The sequence below is a fragment of the Hesperophylax consimilis genome, chromosome 21 (genome assembly GCF_061612785.1).
Source record: "Hesperophylax consimilis isolate HC1 chromosome 21, BYU_Hcon_1.0, whole genome shotgun sequence".
Classification (NCBI taxonomy): Eukaryota; Metazoa; Arthropoda; class Insecta; order Trichoptera; family Limnephilidae; genus Hesperophylax; species Hesperophylax consimilis.
This window is the reverse complement of record NC_142856.1, coordinates 32,147,378-32,162,372: the sequence shown is the minus strand read 5'-3', so window position 1 is coordinate 32,162,372 and position 14,995 is coordinate 32,147,378. Positions and strand designations below refer to the sequence as shown.

The 14,995-nt window shown below is 36.3% G+C and overlaps 1 protein-coding gene across 2 annotated transcripts; it reads left to right on the top strand.

Moving 5' to 3' along the window:
* Positions 1-2,883: 2,883 nt before the first annotated feature.
* Positions 2,884-14,957, top strand: LOC149413856 (AN1-type zinc finger protein 2A-like). 2 transcript variants are annotated; one of them, XM_089644747.1, is made up of 7 exons: positions 2,884-3,042; positions 3,075-3,150; positions 3,287-3,329; positions 6,309-6,495; positions 7,782-7,936; positions 11,339-11,465; positions 13,395-14,957. In XM_089644747.1, the coding sequence occupies exons 2-7, from the start codon at positions 3,096-3,098 to the stop codon at positions 13,542-13,544; spliced, it is 717 nt and encodes a 238-aa protein (XP_089500873.1). In that variant the 5' UTR covers positions 2,884-3,042; positions 3,075-3,095; the 3' UTR covers positions 13,545-14,957. The 2 variants fall into 2 exon arrangements, with proteins under 2 accessions (XP_089500873.1, XP_089500872.1); XM_089644746.1 differs by having other exon boundaries at positions 2,884-3,150.
* The last annotated feature ends 38 nt before the right edge of the window (positions 14,958-14,995 follow it).

Here is a 14,995-nt window from a genome sequence, read left to right as displayed (position 1 = left end):
TGAGATTCATTAAATTTATCTACTACGGAATTGTATATCTTAAAAAGGCCTACAAAAAAATACGCAATGGTATATATATATATATATTATCTCCTAAAGATAATTTCCAGCAACCCCGGGTAGGTACACGTTAGCTAGTAATATATTATAGTTCTGTGAACAGTTAGTAGACGTCCAAAACATATGTTTCAATTTATCTCTTATTTTCAGTCCTGGATTTGTCAATAGGCCTTATAGGCCGCGGCCTACGGGCGGCAGAGTTCAGGAGGCGGCACTCGCTCGCTTTGGTAAGCCGTGTATGCGATTATCAAAAATATCAATACCTATCAAAAACTGTCTGCGACGAGTTCATTTGCTTAATGGCTGAGAAAGTACTGAAATGCATTAGTGATGAGATAAAAGAAGCTAAATACTTTTCTTTAATTGTAGACTCTACGCCGGATGCAGCACACGTAGATCAACTGACACTTGTGATTAGATATGTTTTAAATAATGGAGAGCCATGTGAGAGATTTCTTAAATTCTTACCTTCTGTAGGACACAAGGCTCAAGATATGTTTGATGCCATTACTTTAGAGCTAGAAAAGTTGAACATAAATCTAGAAGACTGCCGGGGTCAGTCAAATGATAATGCCTCGAATATGTCAGGAATTTATAATGGTTTACAAGCCGAAATTCAAGAACAAGCACCATTTGCCATATTCGTCCCTTGTGCATCTCATTCATTAAATTTGGAGGGAACCTCGGCCGCTGAGTCTTGTACGCCTGTCACTTCTTCATGTTGCTGGAAGAGGTATATACTTTCTTTGTGAAGTCAACCGATCGATGGCTAATGAAATAGGAAAACGAAAGACGCTGAAGAGAGTAAACCTCACACGTTGGTCAGCAAGAGCAGATGCCTGTCAAAGTGTAAAAGATTCCTGGGATGAAGTACTTACGGTTTTAAAAATGATTGAAAATGACGCTACACAGAAACCCATCCCACGAATTGAAGCAAAGGGAATTCGCATTAAATTGAAAAAACTAGAAACGGCATTTATGGTAGTATTTTGGAATGCTATTTTGAACGGATTAAATAAAGTGAGTGCTCAGATTCAGAACTCATCTGTCGATGTACCGACGGTATCTGATCTTTATGGATCTCTTCTCAAATTTACAATAGCAGAGCGAGAAAACTTTGATTTTTTCGAAAAAAGTGCAATTGAAATGAGCGCACTTAAGCAATATCAGGGCGACATTAAGAGTAAGAGGAACCCTAAGAGGAAAAACTTCATAGACGAAGAATCAAATGAGGAAATTGAAACAACCTCCAGAGACTATTTCAGAGTCAACACCTTTTTGGTAATTCTGGACAGACTGAGAGCTGAATTAGAGAAAAGACATGGTGCATATATATTATAATCTTTAAAGAAAAATGTTCATTTTTAACAAGAATGAGTGAACTTTCAACACAAATAGTCTCAGAAAAAGCTCAGTCTCTTGTGCAATATTACTGTAATGATTTAGAAGACGATTTAGTTCAGCAATGTGTACACCTTTGTAGTCACATTTCCTCTAATAAGACGGCAGAGAAACCTGAATCATCATCATTACTGAATCTTTTTAAGTTTTTCAGGAAACAATCTCTGTGTAATGTTTATCCAAACTTGGATATAGCTCTCCGCATCGCACTTTGCACCCCGGCCACAAATTGTTCTGGAGAAAGGAGTTTTTCCTGTTTAAAGCGTGTGAAAAATTACCAAAGGTCTTCACTTTCGCAAGAAAAACTTAACTCTTTGGCTCTTCTGAGCATTGAAGCAGACTTAATGAATACTATAAGCTATGAAGATATTTTAGATGATTTTGTCAATAAAAAAACCCGAAAAAAATTGTAATTCTTGTTATTAAATTTTTCTAATGAAATTAAATTGTACTAATTCGTTTGTTTATTTTATTTTTGAATACCTACTTCCTATATTTGAATATTTATTTTGAAAATTGTGTGTCACCTAATGGCAGCCTAAAAGTGAGTGATTATGTTTTATTTTTTAAAATTTTTATATATATTTTTTTATGTTAGATATTATCGGTGGCAATTTCCAAGAAGGGGGTAGGGGGCGGCGCAAACGAAGTGGCCTATACTTGTGAAAAGTACAAATACGGCCCTGCTTATTTTATTAACGAAACCAAATTTTCCTTCAAATTTTCATTATATATTAGCACAGAACTGGACATGGACACAGAAATGGATCCAAAAAATAAATAGAGGATGGATAACGGTTAGAGTTTTGAGTGCATTTGGCACTAACCGCTGTTTATTGAAGCAATTGTGCCATGGTACGTAACACAAAATAAGTTAATGTAAAAAAATCATTTATCTGTCCTAAATGTACAGAAGTGCAAGAAATTCGTTTATGCAATAAAAATAGTCACTTAGAAAAACAAAGAAGTTGAATAGCCATAAAAGATTCTGTTATTTCATAATATTGAACTGTCATCACGGAGCGTTACAGGGGGGTATAACTCCGAGAAAAAAGTGGGTCAGAAAAAAAAGACACGGTAATCTCTATGGGTGACTTGTGACGTATATTTTCCACAAACCAATACGAACTTCATGCATGTTTATGGGCCGCTGTCACGAACTTCATGCATGTTTATAGGCCGCTGTCATTGGCCGATTTTAGGCTAGCCAATGGGTTGGCTCCGAATGAGAATTATATTGTCTATGGTTACGCCTTTTTTATAGTTTCTATCCTAGTCGATGGTGAGTATGTGTAGTAGTGACGTATATTTTTCAGTTACTGACTTTTATCTATGGCAAACATTAGGACCCATGGGCACAGTACTAAAAACCCGAAGATATTGATCTAGTGAGTGGTTCATTTATGGAGCGTTATATCCAGTTATATCTATGGTCGTCGCTGTCATTCGTCATTCTTGAGTTTTCGTTGGATTTCTCTAGAATATTAATTTGCTGTATAAATGCTGGCCCCCAAACGAATTATTGACGAATGATTCACAGCTAATCGCAACAGACGGTTCATCTTGCATTTTATTTGGTATCGTAAATATATAATACAGTGGTTCAAACACTGATTTTTCGATTCGCATCCACCATGGAGTTTCCTGATTTGGGTAAAAACTGCTGTGAAAAAACATGCAACAAACTAGGTAAATATGAAAAACAACAAATTGTGCTTTTATTGTGAAGTTTCTGCAACCTTCGAAATGCTAATTTATGATAAAATTAATGCTTCCGCACTTTGAATGTTCTTTATAATCACCTTGTCTTTGTGTATACTTCCAGACTTCCTACCCATGAAATGCGATGCTTGTAAAAATGTTTATTGGTGAGTTTATTACTATTATATTTTTAAAGCATTTTTCATCAAAAATAAGTGAAATTTGACCTGCGAATACCATTTGTATTTTTACACTTTGATTCAACTTAATTATAATAAACAGCTATTTCAGTTGTCGGAGATGATAAATAGTATAGTGCAATTGAAAAGTGGGAGACGGTACATTTTATTTAAAAAAAACACTAGTCTCACAATGGCTCTGTATTCTCTGGACTTGGCCTATTTCTCCATACATCCCCCATGGGAATGCATTGCGAGCAACGTGGTGAAATAGGCCAAGCCATCGAACAACTATTTTTAGTAACCGAAAATGGTAAATAATGCATTTTAATAGCTATTTGGATAATTTTATGTATTTTCTTTAATCCATGTTTTGACATAATGATATTAATATATATTTTTTTAGGCTTCTTTTTAAAATTTTATTTTTTAACTATACCCAACCTAAGAACCTATTTCACGTTAATTCAATTCAACCTATAAATTTAGTAAAAGTTAAGTAATAAATATAAATAATCACATAGGTTTGCTCTCGCTGGAAGCTTTAGCGAAAATAGTGATGGAAAAGCAATCGTTGCCGATTTGCCTCCCTTGAACTCAGAAATACTCGGTTAATCCAATGTTCCACAAGCAAATTGTTAAAACGACATACTAATCAATTCAATCAAGGTACTGAAATCTTAAGAACTAAATATTTTTCCTTCAATTTGGAAACTTCAGACATATTTCGTAAAAAAAGCAAAATTTACTATTTTCGCATTAATAAATCGACAGGTTACCGCGTAAAGATATATATGTAGAAAGTAAAGTGTTTTTACAAGAATACGGATAACATAAGTCATCTTTTTTCTGCTATTAATTGTAATAACAAAAAAAAAGACTATTATCAAAATAAAATGTTAGTATTGAATAATATTTGATTTATCCAGACTAATGTACAGGCACAAACAAACAATTCATGGAACATGCAACAATTAGGTTGTTAGGTTCTTAGTTTGTGTTATTTAAATAAGTTGTGCATATTTGGATTGACGCGAAACCTTTCGTTAACGTCACTCCATACTAAAAAAAATCCACAGATCATTTTATAAGCTAATTTGAACTTTGAATAAAAATGTATCTTTAATGCATCTTTTATCAACTCTCCCGCTGTAAATAGTTGCTTCTTGAAGTAATTACGTTGAAACAAAGTGTAATTTCCATAATCTGTGCCTATTAAAGGTGCTGCGGTTTTATCAACTCTCCCGCTGTAAATAGTTGCTTCTTGAAGTAATTACGTTGTTATGATGCAGGGTTAGACTCCTTTTGTTTTAATATTTTATTCATTAATTTGTTCTGCCCCATCACATTTATCCTCGCCGATTCTCTAACCTAGTTAGGAACTGGGCGATTGTCGCTGGTATTGGTTTTGGTAAAATTTCGAATCATAATTTAAAATTTAAAATCTGTACCGGGCGGAAACAAAAAAATGACTTCTTGGCTGGCCAGTCAACGTGTGGGTTCGTGGACTGTACAGACGATGGTCGCAGTGCTTTTCGTTTGTGAATAATTAATTGTACGGAATGTAATTCCCTTTTTTGTGTCGCCGATGAGTGCGATTTTGCTTACGGCCACGGCGGTAAACGTTTTTGTGACCGAAAAATAACCATTCCCGAAGTGGGTAATAGTGATTTCGCTGGACGGAAGTTGTTACGGACGGACCACGCGACCGCCGTTATACGATTGAACGGGAATCCGTAAAGTAACGGTCAATCCTGCGTAGGATTGGATCATACGCGATTTATATTTTGTGCCATGCATGGCTGTCAAGCGGGAACTTCGTTCTTTTTGATTTCTGGAGTTTGAATCCCGACATCGCACGTGTTCGACGGGCCGAGAAAGAGCCCTATGTATGGGTTGCAGCATCCCCAGGAACGGCTACGCGCTTATAGATAGCTGGAGTTTATGGATGTGGCCAGGAGGAGTATATCCACCTTTCCAGAAGACGGATCACGCTTCTACGGAGTTACGTCAGCCGCCGAATGGGTGTGCGGGACGTTCCGTCGCTTCTCCCATCAAGAAAAGCAGTGTTCGGCATTAGAAAACGCGATGTTCGGCTCCTTTAGTTTAGATACAGATAGCTAAAAACTGGTCGGTCTTTGGGGTAAGTCAAAATTATATAATTCTGTTAATCTGTTGAGCTAGGGTTCATCAGCAAAATGTCCAAAAGGTTTCCAATACATGTAATATCAATCCATGCACCGCCTTTTATTTATGTACATTGAGACACCTTCCTAAAAAAAGAAACTATCATGATACTGACACGCGACCTTGGTTGCGAACTTTCACACCTGAGATTATTGAGTATAAACATTCTAGATGATTAATTCTAACCTAGATTGGCGCGTTCTACCGAACAAAGTTTATACAATTATTATTATTTGTACCTACTTAACAACGTTGAAACAAAGTGTAATTTCCATAATCTGTGCCTATTAAAGGTGCTGCGGTTTTATCAACCCTCCCGCTGTAAATAGTTGCTTCTTGAAGTAATTACGTTGAAACAAAGTGTAATTTCCATAATCTGTGCCTATTAAAGGTGCTGCGGTTAAGTAAATATAAAAAAGAATGTTTATTTGTTTGTCCCCCATAGTCGGCTCCAAACTACTGAACCGATTTCACGGAAAATTTGAAAGTTTGGTCTTATTACTGTGGGGAGTGTTTTGAGAGTGCTTTGAATGGTAGAAGTCGGGGACGCTCGAGGAAGACTTAATACATTATCTCTGCACTTGAATGAAATACAGAGTCGAATTTAATTCCATATGATGTGGTTTTTAATGGCAACAGTAGCAAATGGTAGAAAAAATTCTTTCATTTCCGTATATTAAATTATTTCCACTTTAAAACGACCCAGTTTCAACCCCGAGCAATGTCGGGTACACGTCAGCACGGTACATGTCTATAATATTCTTTTATATAATATTCCAGCGGTGACCACTTTCAATATATCCGGCACGGCTGCGAGATTGGAGTCCTGAAGGACGTGCAGGTCCCCGTGTGCCCGCTGTGTGCGGCGCCAGTACCCGGGCCGAGGGGGGATCCGCCGGACATAGTCGTGTCCGCCCACATCGACAACGACTGTCAGACTGACGCAGCTAAACAAAGAAGGAATAAGGTACTACTTCCAGATGTGCAGGTCCCCGTGTGCGGCGCCAGTACCCGGGCCGAGGGGGGATCCACCGGACATAGTCGTGTCCGCTCACATCGACAACGACTGTCAGACTGACGCAGCTAAACAAAAAAGGATTAAACTGCTTAGAAAAACTTATAACACTGACTGTTGCAGCGCAGTTTATTCCGTCATGTGGCACGTTTTGACACAATGTATGTGTACTTATTCATGAATCACATAATGTAAGGCACATCCATTATATTATGGAGGATATAAGAATAATGTTTCACAAATGAATTAATCTAAATGACAAAAAGATCCTCTAATGCTAATGGACTTTATGGATCCTTGTTTCACAGTGTTTTCTAACCACCCAAAAAGGAAGTAGGGCAATTTTTGAAAATACATATTTACGAACAAACTAGACTGAGTGAGGCATTGTTCATTATGTTTTCATTTGTGCTGAATAAATTATAAAATTCTCTCATTCATTCATTCTTCTTGGCAGCGCCTAAAATAAAAGGGTGGAACACCACTCTACCTCCACCTTCGTTAACTCTTATTATTTTCATGTTTCAAACCTTATTGATACTGTCGACTTGGGAGTGATCATTCGATTCAGCACAAATGAAAACGTACTAAATGATACCTACTTTGTAAACATATATTCCCCCTCACCCTCCCCCTGGAGAAGTGTTCCATCACTTTACTTTGGGCAGACTCCAGATCTTCATAAATACTGCCAAGAAGAACATATGACCAAAATTTAATGAATGCACAAATAATACTATTTTCCCTGTACTACATCTGGGGTCTTGTTATTTTATCCATATTATTGCAAGGGTAACAACGGTATTTCTAAGGAGAACATTTTCAACTCCAACTTATAATAATTATTGTAAATATAATTAGTTTGCTTGATTTGGTGGACCATTGGTGCAACAGATAAGGTTCTGGGCTGTGCCGGCGCAATTGGAGCATTCTGTAATATGACGATTGCATCATCCCTACAGGATTAAAATCTTAAATAATCAAAAATAGTTCCTCAAATGGCCTGCAAAAGTAATCCCTACATGGAGCATATTTAAAAAATTAAAATCAAATAACTTTCTGCTAAAATATAATAGGTAGGCACTGAATCGCTTGTTTGAATTTGAAAAGGTTCCTTTTTAATTTGGTAATAATTTTAGCAAATAATTTAATGCATACTCACAAAGGAAATGATGTTGTGAACCTCTTCTTTTCCACTCTAGGAAAGAGTAAGTGATAATAGCCCTATTCCACTCTAGGTGTTCACCAATCGCTGCTCCAACAAGGGCTGCAAGGGCAAGGAGATGGTGCCCCTGATTTGCTCTGACTGCTTGCTGAACTACTGCTTCAAGCACCGCCACGCCCAGGACCACCAGTGCCAGGGCAAGCTGGGTGCCAAGCGGAGAAGGGCTGCGTAAGTTTCACAAGATTACTTATCCCCTTCTGAATGAATAAAGTTTGCCAGTTTGGGTACTTGCCAATGGCTGCTGGTTCCACAACAGGAATAAGTGTTTCAGCCGTTGGTGTTTTCCACTCCCAACCACTGTACGCATCTCTACCAAACCATCTAATCACTAATTACTACTGGGATATGAGATCAATATCAGTTAAGATTGATAGAACTTCAATGGACCCGTCAATACTTTCGCCTCCGTTGCTTTGTGAACGCCTGCGGAAACATAACCTAGAGTGTGCGAATACTAACTCCGTAGTGGAGGGGTAAGGCTCTCGATTTGCTTGCTGGAGGTCGCAGGTTCAGAATTGAAATGTTGCTTGAAATGGCTTTGGCCGTGTTTTGGGACCAGATCTGAATAGCCAGGTTCAGCTTCACAACCAGTGTCGGCTCTTCTATGAGGGTCATTTAGTCAATGACCTCCCAAAAGTATGCTGCAATATTAATATAAAAAAGGGATTTAACAAACTACCCATTTATTTATTTAGTTATAATATTTGTGCAGATTCAGTTCCAGTGCCATCTAGCGTTCAAATGAGAAGCTTTGTCCCAAAACCATCTCCTTTCTTTCTCTTTGCTATACAGACAAAGGAGGACAACACTATCATGTCTGACATACTTAGTATCATAAAATAATTATTTTAAATGGGTTTACGGACATGACCGCTGTGAGATAGAGATAGCTATGACCTAAGATTATGAATGTATTAGAGGGAGATGTGAAAAAATTTCAGTAGAATGTTTTTTATGCGATAAACGATAGCCATCTTGACTTGAATATTAGTCTGCGAAATGATGTTTATCATTGTTGATGTAATAGTTTAAAAAGTCGAATTCTGTGGATATGGTATTGCTAACATATGGATAACCCACCAGGAATCGAACCTGGTTATGATTGGCTAAGCTCAGATAAAAGGTAGGCAGATGAAACTCGTGTACTATCAGGGGTAGGCAGTTCCTTTAATCATCAGCTCATCCATCGGATAGGAGGTCGGAAAGGTTAACACACAATAATTACACATGGGTAGATTGGCACAAGGTATATTGATTAACTCGAGAAATTACAGGGTTGACATAGATCTCTACTCTCTTCTCTCTCTGTGACGACCGGATGAAGCGTGGATTCTACATGAAGTTACAAGAATTGAACACAAGAAAGGGATAGGTTGAAAGCTTACGATTCGCCTTGAGGTGAGGTATGGTGCATCAGGCCGTACTGGTTCTTCTCGTGCCCTAAGAGGGCCCGGCGGTACCGTCGAGGTGAAGTAGGTACACAAGATGCTTCGGCATGAGCGAGGTCCCGCGAACTAAGGTTAATCTTCGGATGTAGAAACATGGTTGCGAATGATACGGCAAACTATTGGTTACAATAATTGAGTTGGTTTAAACACGCGAGAACTACGTGAGGTTCGGGTGAATTAACAATTGCCAACTGTAAGAGCGCGTGTCTTGATTACAAGCCGGAATAAGATCGCGTCTAGGATCGCGTAATTGCGCGCCATGTCGGCCAGCGTAGCAGTTTGCTCGTCAGGGACACTGTTATCGCTGCCGGGGTCAAAGTTGGACTGGGGCTCGTGGTGCGGCGAGCGGGGAGCGGGGCCGCTGGCGGCGTTCGCTTTGACCACTTACTTGGTGGAAGGGGTAACACGTGCAATGGATACGCCGTGTTATGATGCGGTGACCATAGTTGTAGGGTAACCAACCTTTTTAACTGTAGGGGGATTATATTACGTAACAGTATTGAAAGAACCAACAATTAGTTTATGTTACAACAGAGAATAATAAATAGGTTAAAAACGATATTTTAAAACAAGACATTATTTACATTCATTTTACTGCACCCGCAAATCTACTGACAAAAGCTTTCATTGTTTACTTTTTAAATCTACTATGTCTAATCTAATATTACTTAATAAACAATGGACTGAGGTTGGACTTGGTGATTTAAAAACTTTTAATGAAAAAGACCTTTCAAAAGAAAAAAACATTAATTAGTTATACTTGTATGTGTAAATAATTTTCAATTACATACATTGGCGTTTTTATAATATTCACTACGCATTAGCAATATGTATTAACATTATATATTCTTTTTTTTTTCAATTGACCTTCACTTCTGGACCCCTAGATCCACTTCTGTTCACAACACCTTCCTCTTCCCCATCTCTTTCTCCTCCCCGCTACCTTCCGCCTCACAACAAAGCAGTTGAGACTAGAAATGTAATGAAATTTATTTATTTCATTTTTAAATTAAAAAGAAAGACAATCATTCCCGGTTTACGAATAACCTTACAATATTTGAAAATCTCCTACTACCACCACAGTAAGCGTAAAATGTTGCTTGTGTTGTCATGTAGGACTTAGCCAGCCGAGGAATCGAAAACACTAGGCCTGGGTAACCCAAATGCAATGTCAACTCAGCCACCGACCTTATAAATAAAACAAATCTCCATTCCAAAGGGCTCTACAGTTGTCAATTGCACAGTGTAATCGATCAAGTCGCTATGTCACAGGCGCATGATGTACATGCACTTAATCCGAAGTCACATCATTCCCCCATAAATGGCAAGCCTCAATTGTCAATCTCTTCAAGTGCTTCAGTAAACATAATAGCATAAATGATGTAAATTGATGTAACTACGTATTGACAATTATTGATATTGATCATCTCAGGTTTACTTATTGTTCATCACCGTGACATGTGTCAGTTGGATTGTTTTGAATTAAAATTATTAAACCTTTTTCAGTTCAGTAGCTAAAGATGATGCATTTATTAAAGGGTGGTCCATCGAGTACACCGAATTTAAATTTCCCTCCATTTTTTTTATTTAAATACAAAAATAAACTTAAGTTGGCAACTCTAATGTTTGACAGTAGTTGTCATCTGCTGTTATTGAGGTTATTAAAAATACAAAAGAATGTCTTGTTCTAGTTAAAACACTTTCATTTCAATTTCCCATGTTTCACTTTATTCCTTTGGTCAGCTCGGTTCCAGCTATCATTGGGTGTCTTCTGGTTCTAAAACATAGTTCCCTAAGTATCTGAGACTGCTTCCCATCAATGCGGCGGGACATTTGAATAGTTGGCAATTTAACTCTCGGCGTGCTCACGCAAAGTTTTCGTTTCGCAATCTATTTCATAATAACTTACTTGTTTTTGTACAAAATTATGTTTTTGTAAATTTTACCGTCTTACCAGATAATGTGTTTTCATAAATATAAAAATAGTACATGATCTACCATAAGTACTTTCCCCAGAATATCTCAGATAAATGATTATTTTGATTGTTCATATTGGCAACTGCACCACACTAATATTATAATTATGGATAATTTTATAAAATTAACTATGTTTTTTTAACAGGGAAGCGGCAATGATTCGGGCAAAGACCACGGAAGAAAGCAACGGAGCTAAATCTCAGAATGGACAGGTACCTGGAGGTTTTGGGTCTTTCATATCAAGTCTCTTTACAGATGTGCAAGGACAAATGGTGAGTGTTTTAGTCAGAAAATGCACTTTCATTTCAGTTCATTGCGAAAAGTCTTGAAACTTATGATTGGGAAAAGGATCATTGCGTGAATGAAAATGCAAAGACATTTCAATCGTATATGCTGTAACCAACCTGTGGTTTTGTATTCGACCGCTCATGCAAGGTTTAAGGTCAATGAATCCATCTATATTTCACTTTTAACATATATATTTTTAGGTTTTATAAAAATAAATCTGTATTTTAGTTACTGAAATTTCCCTAACTATATTTGGTGAATTTTTTAATATTACTATTTTTGTGTATTGTCTATGGTCTATAGTCTATTGGTTTGTACCTACAAAGATGCGGAACATGGATTTGTTCTGCTGCAAAACTGGCTTAAAAGAAATTCCCTCACACCTAATAATCAATAAAACAAAATATCTGACATTTTCTATAAAGTCCAGCCAGAGAACAGCCGTTGGCTGACTTTATTCTCAAATTACATTTGTGCCAGGGAATCTATCTGACCGCTATACTACTGTCCCACTATAGCAAAACTCCAAAAGCATCAAATCTTGGAATTGAAATCTACTGAAAATCTCCCATGGAACATTGGCGTAATTACCAGGCGCGTATTCTTCAATAATCACTACATATTAGAGTACTGGATAACTTTTTGGGGTTCTGACTTGAGCACTCATACAGAGCGGCTCAACATAGCCCAAAATGCTGTACTAAACACAATTCTAAAATTATTGAAAACAATATTAGCGATTTTCGTTTGGAAATCGCTAATATTGTCTTCAATAATTAAATATTACAATTTGAGGTTTTACTCAATAAAGTTATTCCGAAAAATAAAAATATTAGCGATTCCTAAATGAAAATCTGAAACAGAAAAATCAGAAAACGTATCCTTTTCTGTTTCAGATTTTCGTTTGGAAATCGCTAATATTGTCTTCAATAATCACATCTAGGACTCGAACCCAGGACCCTTGCCTTGCCGGGGCACCGCTCTACCAACTGAGCTAATGGGACCATATCTCCTTCAGTCATATTTAACTGTATCATACTTCCAATAAGAACCACAAACATCGTTTTCATTTTTCTCACCGCAAATTTTTATCGGCAACTATCTTTATGTATGATCGCAAGATTCAACCCGAAATAAATGCATTCTAGACAGTGTCTTTAGATAAACATATCTTATTTTAATTTTAATGTGCGACATCTATTGACTTTTCTGCAAGTCTAGGATGAATATTTAATTTTTGGAATAACTTAGTGAGTAAAACCTCAAATTGTAATATTTAATTATTGAAGACAATATTAGCGATTCCTTAACAAAAATCTAGATCAACTTATATATAAATAATCAACTTAAAAATAAAATATATATACCTTATAGATGGCTTCTGGATTGATCGATCGATTAAAGTAACAATTGGTCATTTCTTTCTAGTAAAACAACTGCCACGCAACAAATTACGACAAAAAATTAACGATCTTTGCTGGTTTCACTTTCGTCTTTCGAAGCTTGTTCAAGTTTACATCCAGTTGGAGAGTACTATGAAATTACAATTTATTTATTTATTTTATTTTTGTTAGTAGAAAGCAGTCACTTTGTGATTTGACGTATTAATGAAATAAAACTATAATGACTTTTTTTATAAAAGCGAATTTATTTAATTAACCATGGCCAACTGGTTTTGCTTAACATAAGCTTCAACAGGGTACTAAATTAAACAGTTCAATTTTGTACCCTAATGAATGCTGTGTTAAGCGTAATAAGTGAAATAAATTCATAGTTATAAACAAAGTTATTATTGTTTTATTCCATATGAAATTACTCTTAGGTGGTGCTATTTATAGATTTAAATTAGATGAAATCTGTGCTGTTATTATATAGTGTTGCACTGTATTCATGATTTTTGTTTTATATTTCAGTCAGAAGACGAAGCCCTAGCGAGGGCGCTATCACTCTCAATGCAGAATCAGCCGTCAGGCAATCATCCAGAGCTCACCCGGACCCAACCGGAGGCCAATCGACAGAGAGTTGGCGGAGAGAAATCCACTTCCAGGTGCAACGTTTCCTAGACTGGCTAGCACTACGGACTATATACTATAACTAGTTATTTTAACATTTGTTTATGTAACGCAATCTTCCGCTGAAACTGAATCTGCGTACGGGGATAGTCACCTTCCGTGACACGAACGACAGATAAGGTCAATTTGTTTATAAGTCTGTTTAACTGATTGCTCAAAAAGTGTGAATCTGCATCTACTACCTGAATGGTAAACTTGTGTGTTTTCAGGAAGTTATTTAACCGTTTGGCCACGTTAACTCTCTCAGGATGTTCAATACCCCAGCTGACGTATGGAGGGTTATATCAATGCTGATTTCTGCTTATATCAATGTTGTTTCTACGACTCGTTCCTGATTTCAACAGCTCGGCTGTGTTTCCTCCCTCCTCCTACAACACCCAATACCCTCAACACAGCATCCTTAAAGATGACATGATGTGCCTCCTGTGTAGAGTTAATATTTTTAAAAAAGATTAATTTAATATTTTTTTGTAACTTGACCAAATAATTAAAAATAACTGCTATTATTATTGTTTTTTTAAGTAATTTTTTTCTCCGTAAATAATAATAAATTACTAATATATGTATTCATTTTAAGGTTTCTGTATAAAATATTTCTAATATAAATGTTATTCAAAGTGCATAAGAATTAATCAAATATTTTTAGATAATTTTCTAGGTGTCTTTTCCTACTGTATTGTGTGTACATACTCTTTACTAATATTGTTGCATATCATATTTGTACATATATTATATTTTCAATTTTAATGTTTAAATATAAAAGACTGCTGCAACCATTGCAAGCAACAACGTTGCAGGCTACAATGTTGCAGGCAACAACCTTGCAGACAACAAACCTTACATGTGATAATATTGCAGGCAACAAATATTGCAAAACTGTCTTATCTTTTTTAAATCATAGACAAAGAACGCTGTGATATTAAAAATTTATTGTCGCTTTTAACTCAATAATAGAATGATCTATTTGCACATCAAATATAATACATATTCATTTTCACAAAATAATATTTTTAATTGAATAAAATTATGTTTTATCAATATGTTGTTTAATAGTAATTGTATATTTTAGTGTATTTTATTGTTACTGAATAAATATGTACTATTATTCCTTCAATCCATTCCAGTGGAAAACAATAAAAATCACAAATAAACCCACTTACAAGATAAGGGTTCCATATCACCCAGTTCTGACTCAATATTCTATTTTCTTACCCAACCAAACCCACTTACTAGAATATGGAAAACCTTTTAAGAGAGTTTCACCGTATTTATGTATGCCAAGGTTTCCCCTTACTTCACATAAACTGCTGCTTGACACAAAGAGAGGTTTCAACTCTCCTCTCAGCGGCAGGAATGGCTTTGGATTTGGCTTGCACAGCATCACTCAAGTGTTCATATTGGCTATATAGTAATCTCTAATAACACTATGTATGTATTACAAT

Excerpts from the sequence above, each read along its gene's own strand:
- LOC149413856 (XM_089644747.1), top strand. The coding sequence starts at position 3,096 with ATGGAGTTTCCTGATTTGGGTAAAAACTGCTGTGAAAAAACATGCAAC. Across the intron at positions 3,330-6,308 it reads GCTTGTAAAAATGTTTATTG|CGGTGACCACTTTCAATATA; the intron begins GTGAGTTTATTA and ends ATAATATTCCAG. Across the intron at positions 11,466-13,394 it reads CAGATGTGCAAGGACAAATG|TCAGAAGACGAAGCCCTAGC; the intron begins GTGAGTGTTTTA and ends TTTATATTTCAG.